The sequence below is a fragment of the Gavia stellata genome, chromosome 32 (genome assembly GCF_030936135.1).
Source record: "Gavia stellata isolate bGavSte3 chromosome 32, bGavSte3.hap2, whole genome shotgun sequence".
Classification (NCBI taxonomy): Eukaryota; Metazoa; Chordata; class Aves; order Gaviiformes; family Gaviidae; genus Gavia; species Gavia stellata.
In genome coordinates, this window is record NC_082625.1 from 4,313,915 (window position 1) to 4,328,457 (window position 14,543).

Sequence of the window (14,543 nt, forward strand, 5' to 3'; positions counted from 1 at the left end):
CAGAAGACACAGAAGAAGCACCGTCTCCCTCCCCTTCTCAGTGGGGATCTGCTGGAGGAGATCTTCGCTTCCCCGGATGCCAGTCTGGGCAGAGTCTTCCAAGGCACCTGCGGGCTCCCACCCTGCTTCATGCCCGGCATCACGAGGCCTCAGCTGCTCCCTGCCCCATCCGCTAGCCACATTGCCCTTGTCTGAGGAACAGGCGCACAGCCGAGGTGTTCCCCGTGCAGACGCACACGTGTGCATCACACACCCCGTGCCTGAGGGATGCCTGAGGGCAACCGGCTCTAGCACTGCTTGTGGGGTTCCTCCAGAGCAACGTAAGGCACCACGACAGGCCACGAGTCACTGGGCCAGTATCCCAGCTTTGGCTTGAATGATGGCATCTCGTAGTTGACATCAAAGTAGATGACCAGTGGGCAGCAGTATAGGAGGGACATGGCTATCAGCACATGCCTGGCAAGGAAACCAAAAAGACATGTGTTGGACAGGGGTAACTCCATCTGCTCCTCCTGCACTTGGGAGCGGTGTGTGGCTGGCATTGCCACCGTGAGGCTAGAGCCAAGGGGTACGGCAATGGCAGGCAAAGGTCCCAATCCTGTGATGCATGAGGGCTGCAGGGAGTGCGGGTCCTGCAGGGTTCGTGCCTACGGGGAAATCCTAGAAGGGCTCTGTGAGCCTGGGCAGGGGCAATTCCTTGCGCAGAGGGGATGGGGTGTTATAGGGGACTTATGCCCCAAACCAAACCACCCATTCCGCCTTGCCTGGCCTAGCCCAGCAGTGCTGGGTGTCTGTCCCAGTCATCCCAGTGATCTGTGAGGATGAATCTGAGAATGCGTGCTGTGTGCAGCACATACAGCCATGCTTGGCCAGGCACTGAAATGTCTTGCCCAAGCAAATCACTGTCTTTCAGTTTGGCTATTAAAATAACTCAAAGAACATTGCGCTTCATGCAGCTTTCTGGGAGCAGATGCAGCCCTTTGAAAGCAAGCTGCTTACCTGGGGGGACTTTTAGGACAATTTCACTTGCAAAACCCGGCTTTGCTGTGTGTAGAGGAGGTGAGGGATATTAAGCAGTGATTAGGACCAAATCCTTGTCTGGGGCCAGGGTGAGGAGCAGCATCATCAGCGACAGAGGAAAGGGGGAGAGGGTTGGGCAGAGATGCGGCTGCTCCCTGGTTGAGTACCACATCCCTGCTGCCACCTCTCCTTAGCTGTGGCCCTTCAGCCCCTGAAATGTTTGGGCTGGGGTTCCTGCCTCTACGCTGGAGCCCTTACCAGAAGCTGTGGAAGTAGGGGAAGTTGATCGCCTGCCAGAGCCCACAGAGCCACCGGTCGCTTATCCAGCTGCTGATGGCCAGTACCCACCACACAACCATGGCTGCGGCCATCCGGTGAACCCTTTTGTCATTGCACCTGGAAGACACAGCGAGGGAGAGGGAATGGAGTATCGTGTTGGAAGGAAAGAGAGTTTTAAAGAGGGCTGGTTCTTGTCTGCAAGTGCTAATGCAACAGAGCAAAACCCAGTGAGTTTCTGCTGGAGAGTACTCATCAGACCACAAGAACTAGAGAACTGTGGCTCTGGAGAGGGGGTTTCTGACTTTCTGTGGGTGAGGACGATGCTAGCAGATGCCAGGGCGCTCCTGTCTCTCTCCCCAGATTCTGGTGAGTTCTTCCAACCCCACACTGGTTCCCAAATCCCCCACAAAGGGGAAAGAGCTGCAGAGATGGCAGCTGGGGAGGAGAAGATGTACTTGTCCCATGAATCGTCCCCATTCTGTGTGGCACCTGGGCCAGATGGCCGCCTTGTACCCCGCTGCCCACAGTCCTGCCTGTACCTCTTCCTGCATCCCTCCCAGGCTACCCCAATTCTTTGCAGAGCTGATAGTCCAACATGTGGCTGATGAAGACTTGGGGTCCATTCACTGTTGTGCACAGAGTCACTGCCACATGTGAGCCTGCCAGGAGCGTGCCATGGGCCTGCAAATAACCCCTCTCAGCCCCCTTCTTACTTTTTCAGCTCACACCATGTCAGGTACAGCAGGTGGAAGGCGATGCAGTTGAGCACGTAGGCATTGAAGGCCGGTTTGATGAAGGACATCAAGGTACTGATCACAGTGGTGACACCACTCAACCAGAAGAAATGCTTCCTAAAGGGAGTTGGGAGTGAGTGTCAGTGCCCCAAGGTTCACAGTATGGCAGGATAAGGATGGGAGAGGTCCTGTTCATTGCCTGGGAGAGGAAACCCTTCTCCAGCACCTCCAATCTTTGCTGACCTCAGCCTCTGCAGTAGCCCTGGCAGGAAGGCTGAGGTATCTGTTTATATCTGTGCTTTGCCCAAAAGCCCCGAGTTAGTCCATGACAGAGCGGGGAACACAGCCCAGAAGGTATCTTGTGCACTTCCATGGTGATGCCAGAGATGAGCATTGAGAGGCAAAAGCATTGGGAGCTTTGCACAGGGAAGGGCTGCAGAGCAGGAGTCCCAGCAGTGGCAGGCTTGAGCCGTGCAAACATGCAGATTTGGGCTGACTGAACAACAATAGGGCTCAGAGGGGCCTTTCACATGCAAATCCCCTCCCAAGTCCCTTCCCCTCTCCCCCAACCATGTCTCCGCAGTGAACTCCTGGTGACCTCCTCTTTGGCATGGGAAGAGCAGACTTGGAGCAGGCCTTTGCAAGGCTTCTAACTGGGCTGGCTCAGAGGGCTCCAGCAAGCCTGCCAGGGTGGGACCATCCTTTGAGCAAAGCCCTGCTGGGTTCCTGTTTCTGCTGATCCATGCTCACCCAGTCTCCCCATCCTTTCTGCTGAGCTCCTCTAGCCCAGCCAGCTCTCCTGCAGACAACCTTTGAAATGTGGGGTGTTAACTTGGACCAGCTTGTCCTATGGGAAGCTCTATCAGCCTTCAGGAAAAGGTCTCTGTGGATGGCAGGGGATGCTATGACAGTTTGACAGCATGGGTAATTGAATGTCAGTGCTCAGGAACATTTAATTTCCTAATTAATTCTGAAATTCTCCATGCAAAGTTTCCTCTGCAGCTTCGCAAAGACAAGCAGCTCCAGTCGACAGGAGCCCAGCCCAGCCCTTCCCTTGGGAGGGTTTGTTACTTTTCCTCTGTCAGCATATCCACCACTGAGTGATGGAGGGTCTGGTCCCAAAGCAAACTGCAGTAATCTCAACGCTGACCCCTTGCAGGGGAGCTGGCTGTGGGCTGGGGGGTGGATCTGTGGGTCACACACATCAGTGTCGATGTCCCAACCCTCCCTTCAGAGCCTGCAACCCTATGTCCCTGTGAGTCATACCTGCTCTTGATGCACCTGGGGAAGTAAACCCTTGGGTACCAAAAGGAATATGCCACAGCCAGTGTCCAGAGGATGGAGAGCTCATCCAAGAGTTGTCCCACGTAGCTCAGGGTCATGTGAAAGTACATGGAGAAGATACCTGCAAGGAGCAAGGACAGCTTTGTGTCAGCAAAGCTCCGTCCTCACCTGGGAAGTTCTTGGGGGCCATTCCTAAAGACACACCGTTCCTGAAGGGCAGGGCATAGACCTTGGCATTAATGGAGACTTGAGTGAGTCAGTCCACACAGTGCCACAGGGAATTACTGTGCTGGAAGCTGTGCATCCACAGCCAGCAGGAACCATGAGCTGCAGGGCTTCAAACAGATGCGGCAGTTCGATTTCCCACCCCAGCTTGCCCCTGTGCTTTGGCCAGTAAGAACCAACCTCCAAAGCCAAAGGTATCACGAATGAACAGTCGGGTACTCTGGCAACCTGTCTGGTCTTCTCACAACCTTGGCACCCACCTACGCAGAAGAGCAGACCAGAGACGAAATACAAGGGCAAGGCACGCTGCTGACGGTATTGCCGGTTCAGGTAGAGCAGGGCAGGAGAAAGGACAAAGAAGCTTACATTGCTGATCTGAAAAACAAGAGGCACATTCAGCTTATTGCATGATCTTGGGCAAGTCCCATCCTACCATGTGCCTCAGTTTCTCCATGTGCAAAGAGGATACTGATCTCTAGTGAAAAGCATCGCGTGGAAGCAGGTATTACTCTTGGCACAGGGAGAGGGCAGAGGCGTTTCTCAAGAAGCGAGGCTGGAACTGGAAGGACAGCTATTGCTGTGACAGCAATGGCTGCAGACATCTGTGCTCTCCCTGCAGGCACCTCTGGGGCCAGCAAGCCCAGGATAAGCTGGTGTGTCCCTTTTGGGTGATGGTTTAGCTTCAGCTGCCCACTGTCTTCAAGCAAGCTGCCAAAGCTCTTCTGTTTGTGGCCATCTCCCTCTCCTGTCAACCCAGACCTGCCAAAAAATTCCCTGGATGGCTTCTGTCCCTTTTGGCCAGCAGGCAGCCCCCTGCGAGCGGCTGGGTGGGTGTGAGAAGCTAGGCCACCACAGCAAGCCACGGTCAGGAAAACCATCGTTAACTGGGAGTGGTTGCGGTGGAGAGCAGAAGGACGAGCAGGATGTTGGTAGGTGGGAACAGGATTGAGGTGACATCCTGTAGTGTCACATGCGAAGCCGCCTGGCCTGGGGAGGTCGGGTATTCTGGACACTAGTAATTATATGAAGTCATAAACCTCCTTTAAACATACCTAGCAAATGAATGCAGCGAAATTATTCTGTCCTGATTTCCAACTCTGCAAAATTGCTTCATTGACAGACTTTTGTCTGGGGAGGAGGGGATGGTACTGGGGCTCAGCCTGTTGCTGCTGCCTGGGCTGGTTGAAGGTGCCAGTGCTTTGGGGAATGGCAGATGCTGATGGGCAAAATGTGGGAGCTGCAGAGGACCAGTGAGTGCCCAAAGCCTGGACCTGTCTGCTGGATCAGGCCCACTCCACCCTCCAGCTACGGGGGAATGAAGTTTAAAATAATCCTTACTCTCTGTGGCTTTTTCACCTGATTTTGCAAACTCCGTAAAGGGATATCACGGGGAAGCCTCCCCAGGGAAAATCTTTCTTGCTCATGAAAGGTTGGGATGTGGTGCCACGTTTTACCTGCCAGGCAGCTCTTTGGGGCTTTGGGAGAGCGGGGCAGAGCCATCTGCTAAAATGCCATTTGGCAAGCCACCAGGGTGACTTTTATCTCGCCCTGACAATCCTTTTCCTTTCATCTTCCAGCTAGACGCTGACCTAGACCCCAAGCCTGGAATCTGACCTCCACAGCTGGAGTCTCACCCCTCAGCAGCCCTTAGATGCACCAGGTAAACTGCAAAATCGATGCTTGGCTTGTGATGTCCCATGGGATCCAAGTTTATGGTAACAGGGCTGCAAATCACAGGGATGTTGTCATATGTATAAACCACACCCTCTCATATTCCAGAGGGAAACACAATTCACGCTTAATGTAAGGTCTCTATTCCCTTTAACACCTGGAGATTAATCCTGAATTTCACTAAGGCTTTCATGAAACAAGTTGATGCTCCTATTAACAGCAATTCTCAGGCCAAATGTATCGGTTTTCTACAGACGCTTAGAGCCAAATCCAGGCCTGTTCCCGTTCCAGCTATGAAAAAAGAAGTGCTGCTCCCACTTCCACACTTGAGGTCAAACAGTTCGGAAATGTCCAAGAAACCAAACCATGTGTTAAAAGTAACAACCGTGTTGCAAACGTTTATTTTCCTGTGAAACGGTTAAAGAAGCTTTTGGAAGACAAGCAGGGATAGCAAGAAGAGAGAAAATGCTTGCGGAAAAAGCAGCAGTATGCAAGTGCCAGCATGCACGTCAAAGTGAAGAAATGCGGGACTTTGAGATTGCGTATAGAGAGGTCTGAATCCCTGCTGCAGTGGGCATTGCAACAGTGCCATTAATTACATGACAGCAATGTTATCGCTTCATTAATTCAGTATGAGATGTGCAAGATCAGATACCAGAGGGGAGGGATAATCAGGGGAACCATGCCAATAGGGTCGAAAAGATAGGGTGGTTCCTTGTAGAGCAGCCAAACCCAGAGCGTAGGGGAGACCCGCTACAAAACCGCATCTGTTGGGGACGCAAGGACTTGATCACTCATCGGATCCAAGCCCTGATTTGTAAGTGCTGTCTTATATCTTCCCTCTAGGATGTGGCAAGCTCCATCTCAAATGTGGTTAGGAGGGATTTGCTCCCAGCTCTCCCATTAGGAAGTTTTTCCAGAGTCTCTGCTCATGCTGAGTGCCCCCAGCGTGACTTCTACTTATACCTAGCTGGGTCATACTGGCCAGGAGGCACCAGGTCCCTCTGCCCGGGATGCCAGGGAGGTAAGAGAGTGGTGATGGAGCTGAGGTGTGATTTGACCTGTGAGAGTGACTCAGCCCTGTGGTCTTCCACTGTGTGAACTCACAGCGATGTCCCACTTCCTAACAAGTGTGAGTTATTGCTCCAGGTGCCTAAGCCAAACCTACCTATACTGGCATTTTCTTCTTGCACTAGGAGAAAAGCGAGACTGGGATCAATGACATGGCTCTAATCTTGGTGCATTAGCAGGATCATGGGAAAGGCCCCAGGTCTTGTGCAACTTGGCACTTTGCAACCTAAGATGGAGAGAGAGACCTGCAGAGAACCTGTTTGCATCTCCATTCATGACAGGGTGAGAACAAGCCTCCAATACGGATTGGGACAGGAGATGCCGGTTTGCAGAGCTCTGCCTGGCTCTGTGAGCACGGCATCAGCGCAATAGCAGCCAAGATATGTGCTGGTCCTTACTCAAGATGGCATTTTCTGCAGTGAAAGGAGATTTCTGCAGGACTCATTGGGGTGCATTCATTCACTTAAAGGCCAGCGAACCAGCTTTAGCTGACAGAAGAGCCCACAGGGCCAAAGAGAGAAGTGAAAGCCTCAGAGGCTCTCCAGACCTGTATAGCAAGTTCCTAATAGCCAGACCTGCGTAGCAGATGAAGCTCCGTGCCCTGACATTGCAATGTCATGCCAGTGCTTTGGGGCAGGAAACTGCTGTTTGTCTAGTGTTTGCAGAGCACCGGGCAAGGAGCTGCCGTACTCCTGCACGGGACTTTCCGGGCAGGCGAAAGAGCCATGCGTCTGCGATGCCGCGGGGTTACTGAGCCCGGGCGGAGAGCCGGGGCGCACGCCACGGCTCTGACACACTCTGAAAGTGAGCGCTTCTCTGGGCATATCTAGGTAATTTGCACCTGCAGTTGAGCTTATCTCCACCGATCGATGAAGCATCTGGGAGCTCTGGATATACGGCAGTGTCAGAGCTCCTGCTGCTTTGCCAGAGAGACTGCTGAGGATTTGGGTGTCATTACCAGCATCCTGGATCAGTCATTTCAAGAAAGAAATGAGGGCAGAAAGACAAGTCCCTGACTGATGACCCTCGTGTAGCACAATACTGTTCTCCTACGAACAGCCAGAAGACAATAAATTTCAGGGTCACTGAGTCACTATAAATAGTTAGCCCTTTGTTGCTGAACTGCATTGAATCACGAGCCACCATGCATTATTAGGTACTTAAAGACACTGTTTGCATTCTTTGCTCATACCCTTGGTGCTTATTTCTAATAAAAAGCATCCAACCCAAGCAGACCTGAGAGAGAGTGCGGCTGGCACAGAGCAATTCTCAGCAGCACATTGCTGCTGCTGGCACAAAAGCACCCTGCTTGAGCCCCAGGCAGTGTTGGGAAGAAGACGTTGAAGAGGATGCTCCATTAGGAAGCCCTGCTGATTTAGTGGTGCAGGAGTCTTGGGTAGGAGCTGGCTGGATTCCCAGCTAGTCTAAAACTCTGGCAAACTGATGCTGAAGTCAATATTGATATAATTATCTCAGGGCAGGCCAGTGAGATAAGGCCCATAAAGCTTGCTGCAGGGAGGAAGCACTCTGAATATGGGGAACAAATGAACGGAGGAGAGGAGAGAAGAGAAGGAGATCCAGGCTGTTAGGATCACATCTGAGACAGTGCCCTGAGCCCCAGCTGGATCTGCAACATGCTGCCAGCCAGAGGCATAGCTAGGGATCTCAGTCTGGTCTGGTTTCTGTAGTCCCCCTCTTTAGGGCACATGACAAGGAGCCTGATCCTGTGAGAGAGCCCAGAGCATGACAAGGGCTCCCCTGGTGCTGCTGCAAGGGGTGAGAGCCAGGCAATGCCAGCCAGCGTGTGCAGACTGATGAAGGGGTGATGCCTGTGTAAGTGATGCTCCTGCCGGCTTTTGGTTACAGGGTCTGGCCCTGAGCATGGTGCAGCCTTTGGGGCTGTTGTCAGATGCTCAGACAGCAGCAGTTTTTAGGAGGGTTTGCTCTTTTGTCTCCCCTTGCTTGGACCGGAGATCACATGCCAGCCCTGATGCAGGCAGCTGTCAAGATCTCTGCTACTTTCTCTAAATGGGAATCACATCTTAAGACAGAAACTGCAGAAGTGGTACCCTCTGTCTGCACAGGCACTCTGCTGAGCTCCATGGACTGGTAAAAGCGAGCCTGGCAAGAAGGATATCAGTGCAGGGACCAAAAAAAGCTCTTTCTCTGCTGGGAAAGAGGTGCCCTGTGTTCACATACAGAGAGGAACAGGGGCTAGTTTAATCCCTGGAAAAACTCCTGCAGGGTTTGCTCTGCCCACATCTCTCTGTGTTCCTCGATATCGCACTGGTTTGCATCTGTGCAGAAACATGCATTGGAGAAGTTTTCCTCTCCTGGGGGAAAGCTGTGTCTCAGCCCTACCTAGTGCAAATTCATCCAGACAAGCCCGGTGCCTTGAGGGTGGTGTAGTATGGAAACATGGGAGATGGCAGTGGCTAGTAGGCACCTCTGTCCAGAACTAGGCACCTGGGTAAGATTTTCAGGGATAGCTACATGATTTAGAAACCTGTGTCACAAAGTGACCTAGGCAGCTAAGAGTTAAGATTTTATGGGAATTAGAGGGCTTTGGGTCCTAAGAAAGACAGTTATGTATCTGGCCCCACCAACTGGTGTCTAGCAGTGTGCCGCAGAGAAGTTAGACACGTAAGTGCTTTTGGAGAGCTCCTGAGATACTTCTTGCTGTGCTAAGGATCCTAAGCCACTTTGACAGTCTGGGTGTAAATCAGGACCCTTGTGAAAATGGGGTCTCAGCTCCAAAGTTACGTTTGAAAAATGCCTCCTATCTACTAAACTAGGAGGTTAGGCAAATTTATCTCCCAGAAAGAATTCTGATGAAAACCATAACCTTCAGACTTCCTGCTTTTTGTGGAAATCAGCCCCTCTCCAGTGTTGCCAGTGACACTTTGAAACACAGAGGCATTTGGCATCTCCAGCTACATTTGAAACGCTGATGTGAGTATAAGTGATTTCTGTACCTCCTTGCTAGTTACGCCTTGCTCTGCAGCTCTGAGCCCATCCGACGTGGATGCAGTGCCAGTAAACAGGCAACAGCACAACACATTCAGCTGGATGCCAGAGGGAAGCAGGATTTGGTCTGGACGGGCAGGTCTTTATTTGTTAACTGTCTCAAAGAGAAGTGACTATATACAGCCTGAGCATCCCTCCTCTGAGACCCTGACTGGGCAATTAGAGCTTGGGAGCTGCGGGACTCGGGTGAGGGAATTATCGTTATTATAGGCAATTTATTAAAAGCAGGAAATGCTTTAAAAAAAGAGGAAGAGGCATTTCCATGAGAACAAGAACTTCTAGTGTTAGACAGTAATTGCTAAAAGTTGTAAACAAGGCCTTTGGAAGGTTGTAAATCCACATGCCTCACACCCCTGCTAGCCTGTAATTGCACTGAGGTAGAAGGACATGCTTGCAGAGACGGGTTATCTACCGAGTCCTCTGCAGACAGATTGGATGCTTCTAGCCATGCTGAAGCCAGGAGACTGTATTCAAGGCACTGGCGCTGGATGGAGTCTGAATTATAAAGGATCATAGGAGGTGAAGCTGGCTCACGCATCAGCTTTCCTCTGTCTTGAGTTCCGGATTCCCAACCTGCCTGACACGGTTCATGCAAGTGCTGTCTCTCATTTTGCCACTCCTGTACATTTAGCTGGAATATATGAGCCCTGTGTGGGACTTACCCCAGTTGGCAGGAGAGCTGCAGGACTGGTATAACAGGATCTCACAAATCTGGGCTAAGGAGCACTGCCAGAGTTTTCTCACTGGGAGCTCAGCCCCACACGTGCCAGAAGTACCCCCGACCCCAGCTCGTTTTGTGAGCAACCGGCTGTTGTAAGCAATAAAAGTCCCACGGTTTACCTGAAGCTCAGAAAATGTTCCCCATACCAGCACCCTCCAACACCAGGAAGTTCAAAGGAGTGAGCAGGAGGAGAGAAAACAAGGTTGTCCCATCTTGTCTCCTAAAAGCAGCTCCTGGGTGCCCAGAGCCGGCTGCCTTCGCGCCCCAGCCTGCCCTGCGGATGCGCCCGCACTCACGGTGTTGTAGTACTCCGCAATGACCGTCGAGTGCTCAAAGTTGCCTTCGCACCAGTCGACTTCGGCGCTCTGGTAGGAAAATATGCTCGGCATTGTTGGGCCACCTTTGCAAAAGGGAGAGGAGCGGGTTAGTTTTGCGCCCAGGGAAGCGGTGTGCTGCACACCCAACGGGGAAGGGGAGAAGCGCACTCGCCTGCCTGCCCCTTGCACGCACACGTGCTTGCGTTGCACCAGCCTGCTCAAGCGCAGCATCCTTACCCTCCTATGAAAGACTCATCCTCTTCCCGGCACGAAACATATTGCAGAATGTTTCCTCCTCTCTCCCCACGACGCAGGAGTGACAAATCCCCCTAGGAAATGTTCTTGAACTCTGAGCCTGGGAATGGTCGCCACAGCTCCAGCCACAGCATTAACATCTCTCATCAGGGGTCGTCGCCGCCACACGATGATTCCCCATTTCAGCCCTGTCCTTGTCACCCTGTCTTCTCCCTTCTCTTCGCTTTCTTTATGACTCAGATCTTTCTGCCGAGAGGACTTCCCTGCACTTTGTGGGTTGCGAGCTACCTTTTGGGAGTGGACAACTCCACGGGGTTCATTGCTCATTGGCTCTGTTCTCCTTAGTCGTTTCTCAGCATCTTCCAGAGGGCTGGAGCTCACCTTATGCAAGCTCAGCCCTGGAGCACCAGCACAGACTCTGGGTATTACCGGAGTCCTGGGGGCGCAGAGCAAAGGCATTGGGAGGTGTCTCTTCAGTGGCAGCGATTTCACTTCGAATGCGCTCCCATGCAAGCCCCATCCTGGTTTCCCAGTGAAAGGCTTCACACCTCGAGTGGGCTCTCCGCTGCCAGGTCCCCCAGCCTGGCCTCTGGCAGCGGCAGAAGCTGCAGTTACACGTGGGATTCTAAAAAAATCTAACCTTTTGCCTGTTTTTCTTCCCCATGCTACAGACTTTCCTATCCTCACTGTGAACATAATTTCTCAGCCCTCTTTTATTCATTTGAAAAAGTAAAAGTTCTGATTAAGTTTCCTATCTGGCATATTTTATTTCAGATCCTTGAGATTTTGGAGCTCTTTTAGAAGCTGATAGGAGGATGCCAACCTTAGAGGTGTTTGGAAGCACTATCCAAACCCTAGCACCTGGGTATTTGGTACACAAGAGCCACAGAAATTCCCTGGAGCTAAGCAGTTAAGTCCCTGGATGCAGTGTTGAACTAACCCGTCCGGCTGTGCTTCTCTAGCTCTGCCGAATGAGCAGGTACCGGGGTGACACCAAGCACTTCAGTAGCACCTCTGAGCTCCCGAGACACTGGTAGTAAGGGGTGGAAAAGAAAGCTTTCTTTTCTTTGAAAAGCCATTCAGCTGTCTAACGCTTGTCTAACACAAGGGCGGGAAGTTTATCTTAAAACCACTCATCAGTTGATCATGTTCTTGCGGAGAAACAGTCAAGGCCCTGTTTACACCGGTGTCAGCTGAGCAACACCACTGAGTTCAGCAATTACTGTAGGTGTGCAGTGGTGTGAAGCTACCACAGCTTCCTCTGCTTCTCTTCCCAAGAAGAATTTCAAAGGGAGGAAACACAGGAGTGTAACGCTAATACAAACAAGCCCTTCTGTAACCTCCTGCTCCAACCAGATAAACTGACTTGTGGATAAACCTCCACCGTTCTTTTACAATTGCAAGTTAACGATGCCCTCCCTTTAATCCAGGCGGGCTGGTTCCCCAGAGCAGATGAGTTCACAGCTACGGAAGAAAAATAAAATAGATGGCAGGCAGATTGGTTTGAGGTCTGACTCTTCATGATCTTGAGTTTCCATGTGTTCATTCGCATGACAGCGACTCTCTCCTGATCCCTGGTGCTCTGCATTATGCTTTTACAGCAATGCGAGTGGTTGGGTAGGGTAAAAAAAGAATCATACCCAGGATGGTAAATCCCATCTCCTAGCTGAACAGACCTCAGTTGAGAGATGGTGAAGGGATGGAGGAGACGCGAGACAGAAGAAGAAAAAGGGAACAGAAAAATCGAAGCAGCGACCAGAGTGCCCAGTGGCTGGTGGTTTGCTGCTCACCTCTCATTCCAGCCTGGCTTACCTGTGTTCCCTTGAGACGGACCAGCACTGCTTCCACGCGGTGAGGCGAGGTGTCGGGAGCTCCAAGGTTTCTAGCAAAGCTGGAGCAGTAACCTGCCCTGCCGCTCTAGCTCTGAAGGAGTGCCCACGGTGTGAGCTCACCGGGAGCAGCCGCCAGGAAATACCCTTGCTCCGGCTCTAGGGAAAGCGTTGGGATAAGACAAGAGCCATGCGCACCCTCCAGGCAAACCTTCCAGTCCCCCAAAGGAAACATATTGGCTGGAGGGTTTATATCTGTGCACCCAAATGGGCAGGGGCAGAGAGGGAGGGCAGAGAAGCGTGAACTGGAAAGGTTGGAAGAGCGGGTAGAAATGCAGTCTGAAATCATCAGTGTGCCCCTAGGCAGGTTACCTGCGCACGCGCACACACCCCAATCCTAACCCTGTTTTTCCCAGGGGAGGGACTGATCCGTACGGGCTCCCTTGCAGGGCTGGTTAAAAAACAGTAAAAGAGTTTTCACCAAAAAGCATGTGGCAAGGTGATGCTGCCTCGTTTTCAGGGGTTACATTCGAGCCACTTTTCAACTTTTCCCCAACTGCTGTTTTACTATCAAAAATAATTTTATTATCAAATCACACTTCTTCTAGCTGTTATTTATTGTTATTGTTATTTAGCTAAAGAATTGGCTGACTAGGACACTTCAGGGTGACTGCTTTGCAAACATTTTCCTCCTGAATCCCATTCAAGATGTCAAGAAAATTGGCCGCACTTAAACTTTTCCCAAAAGTCAACGTTTTTTCCTCCACGTAGGGTTGGGAAAAGAAGAAACATGTTGCTTTTTTAAACATAAAAGCTTATTATTTGGTCAGTTCTTCCTGTTGGAGCAGGGGAGACACCATGTTCAGCATCACAGGGCAGGGTCAGCCCAAGATCCAAGGTGTCCCTGTCCATGTGCTCCCTGAAGAGCAGGGATTGAACAGCCTTTGCTGTGACACTTCAGGTTTGCCCTGGGGACTGGCTCTTTGGGAAGCTTAGCCATTTATTTAGATACTTCTATAAAAAGGAGCGTACCTGGGAGACCTGAGCTGTGCAACACCTCCTGAAGATGCCAGGGCTTACAAAAGCCTCACAAATCCACATGCATTTTGAAATGAGAGGGTAATTAACCACTGAAGCAGCTTATATTACAACACGGTGGAGCCTCCGTTACATGCAGGTAAGTCAAGGCTGTGTGTCTTTCGAGGACAGATGATGCCGCTTGAAGCAGAGGGTCAGAGGCAATCCCCAGCGAGCTGCTCTCACCCCCTGGATGGCCGCACTGCGGTGTCCGCGTTGAGGAAGTCTGGGGTGAATTTGCTTCTTATTCACTTATAACTCCTGAATGGACCGTGGGAGTAGGAGTCTGAGTTCGCAGGCTGAAAGAAGGTACCCAGTTCCCCAGGGGATCTCAGCGAGAAGCAAGTGGTGACTTGTCCATCCCACTGCGAAGGGAGGCAGGTGAGGTACAGTGTTGGCCAGGGAAGGTGGCAGAGGTGGATTTGAAAATAAGATAGATCGTTGCCCAGACACGCGTTCCCTGGCCTGTATGAATATCTTTGAAGAGAATGAGTTTTCCCACCCCAAAACCTCTGGCATATTTGGCGTGAGCAAAGCACCCAAGCATCACTGATATATCCTGTGCCACTCAGTGAATAAATAACTAGGGAGGTTGTCACGAATCCACATCTTCCCTGATTCATCAATAAGTAGTATTCAAGTCATAAAGAGAGAGGCCGATTTCCTGGTGAGTCCTCCTTCCCAGCTCCTCCTAATGGTTACATCCTCCTGCCTGTGGTCAGAAGGCCTGGGATGCTGAGGATGCTGACGTGAGGGTGAGCTGGGGAGGTGGGGGTGCCCACGGAGCACAGGGGTGAAGCTTTCTGGGCTTCATGTGAGACTTAGAGAGAGACTCCCCAATCCTCTCTGTATTTGAGACTTCTTTCTGTCGAAGCTTCACCCAAAGTCCTCACCTCCTTGCTAAGACTTGCTGCTTCCCCTTCACCTTCCTTCTAATGTGTGACATCTCAGCTCGCTCAGATGTGTCACTTCTGCAGCAGGAGCTGCAGGGAAACCTCATGGATGGGGTTTGTTCCTCGTCCTGTCCCCTTAG

The 14,543-nt window shown here is 51.5% G+C and overlaps 1 protein-coding gene across 1 annotated transcript; it reads right to left on the reverse strand.

The window, feature by feature from the left end:
• Positions 1 to 287: 287 nt before the first annotated feature.
• On the reverse strand, positions 288 to 10,421 carry ACER1 (alkaline ceramidase 1). The gene is made up of 6 exons (XM_009820959.2): positions 10,329 to 10,421; positions 3,803 to 3,917; positions 3,300 to 3,438; positions 2,013 to 2,150; positions 1,279 to 1,416; positions 288 to 456 (listed from the first exon to the last, which is right to left on the reverse strand). Exons 1-6 carry the CDS (start codon positions 10,419 to 10,421, stop codon positions 288 to 290), a joined length of 792 nt encoding a protein of 263 aa, XP_009819261.1.
• Positions 10,422 to 14,543: the final 4,122 nt, after the last annotated feature.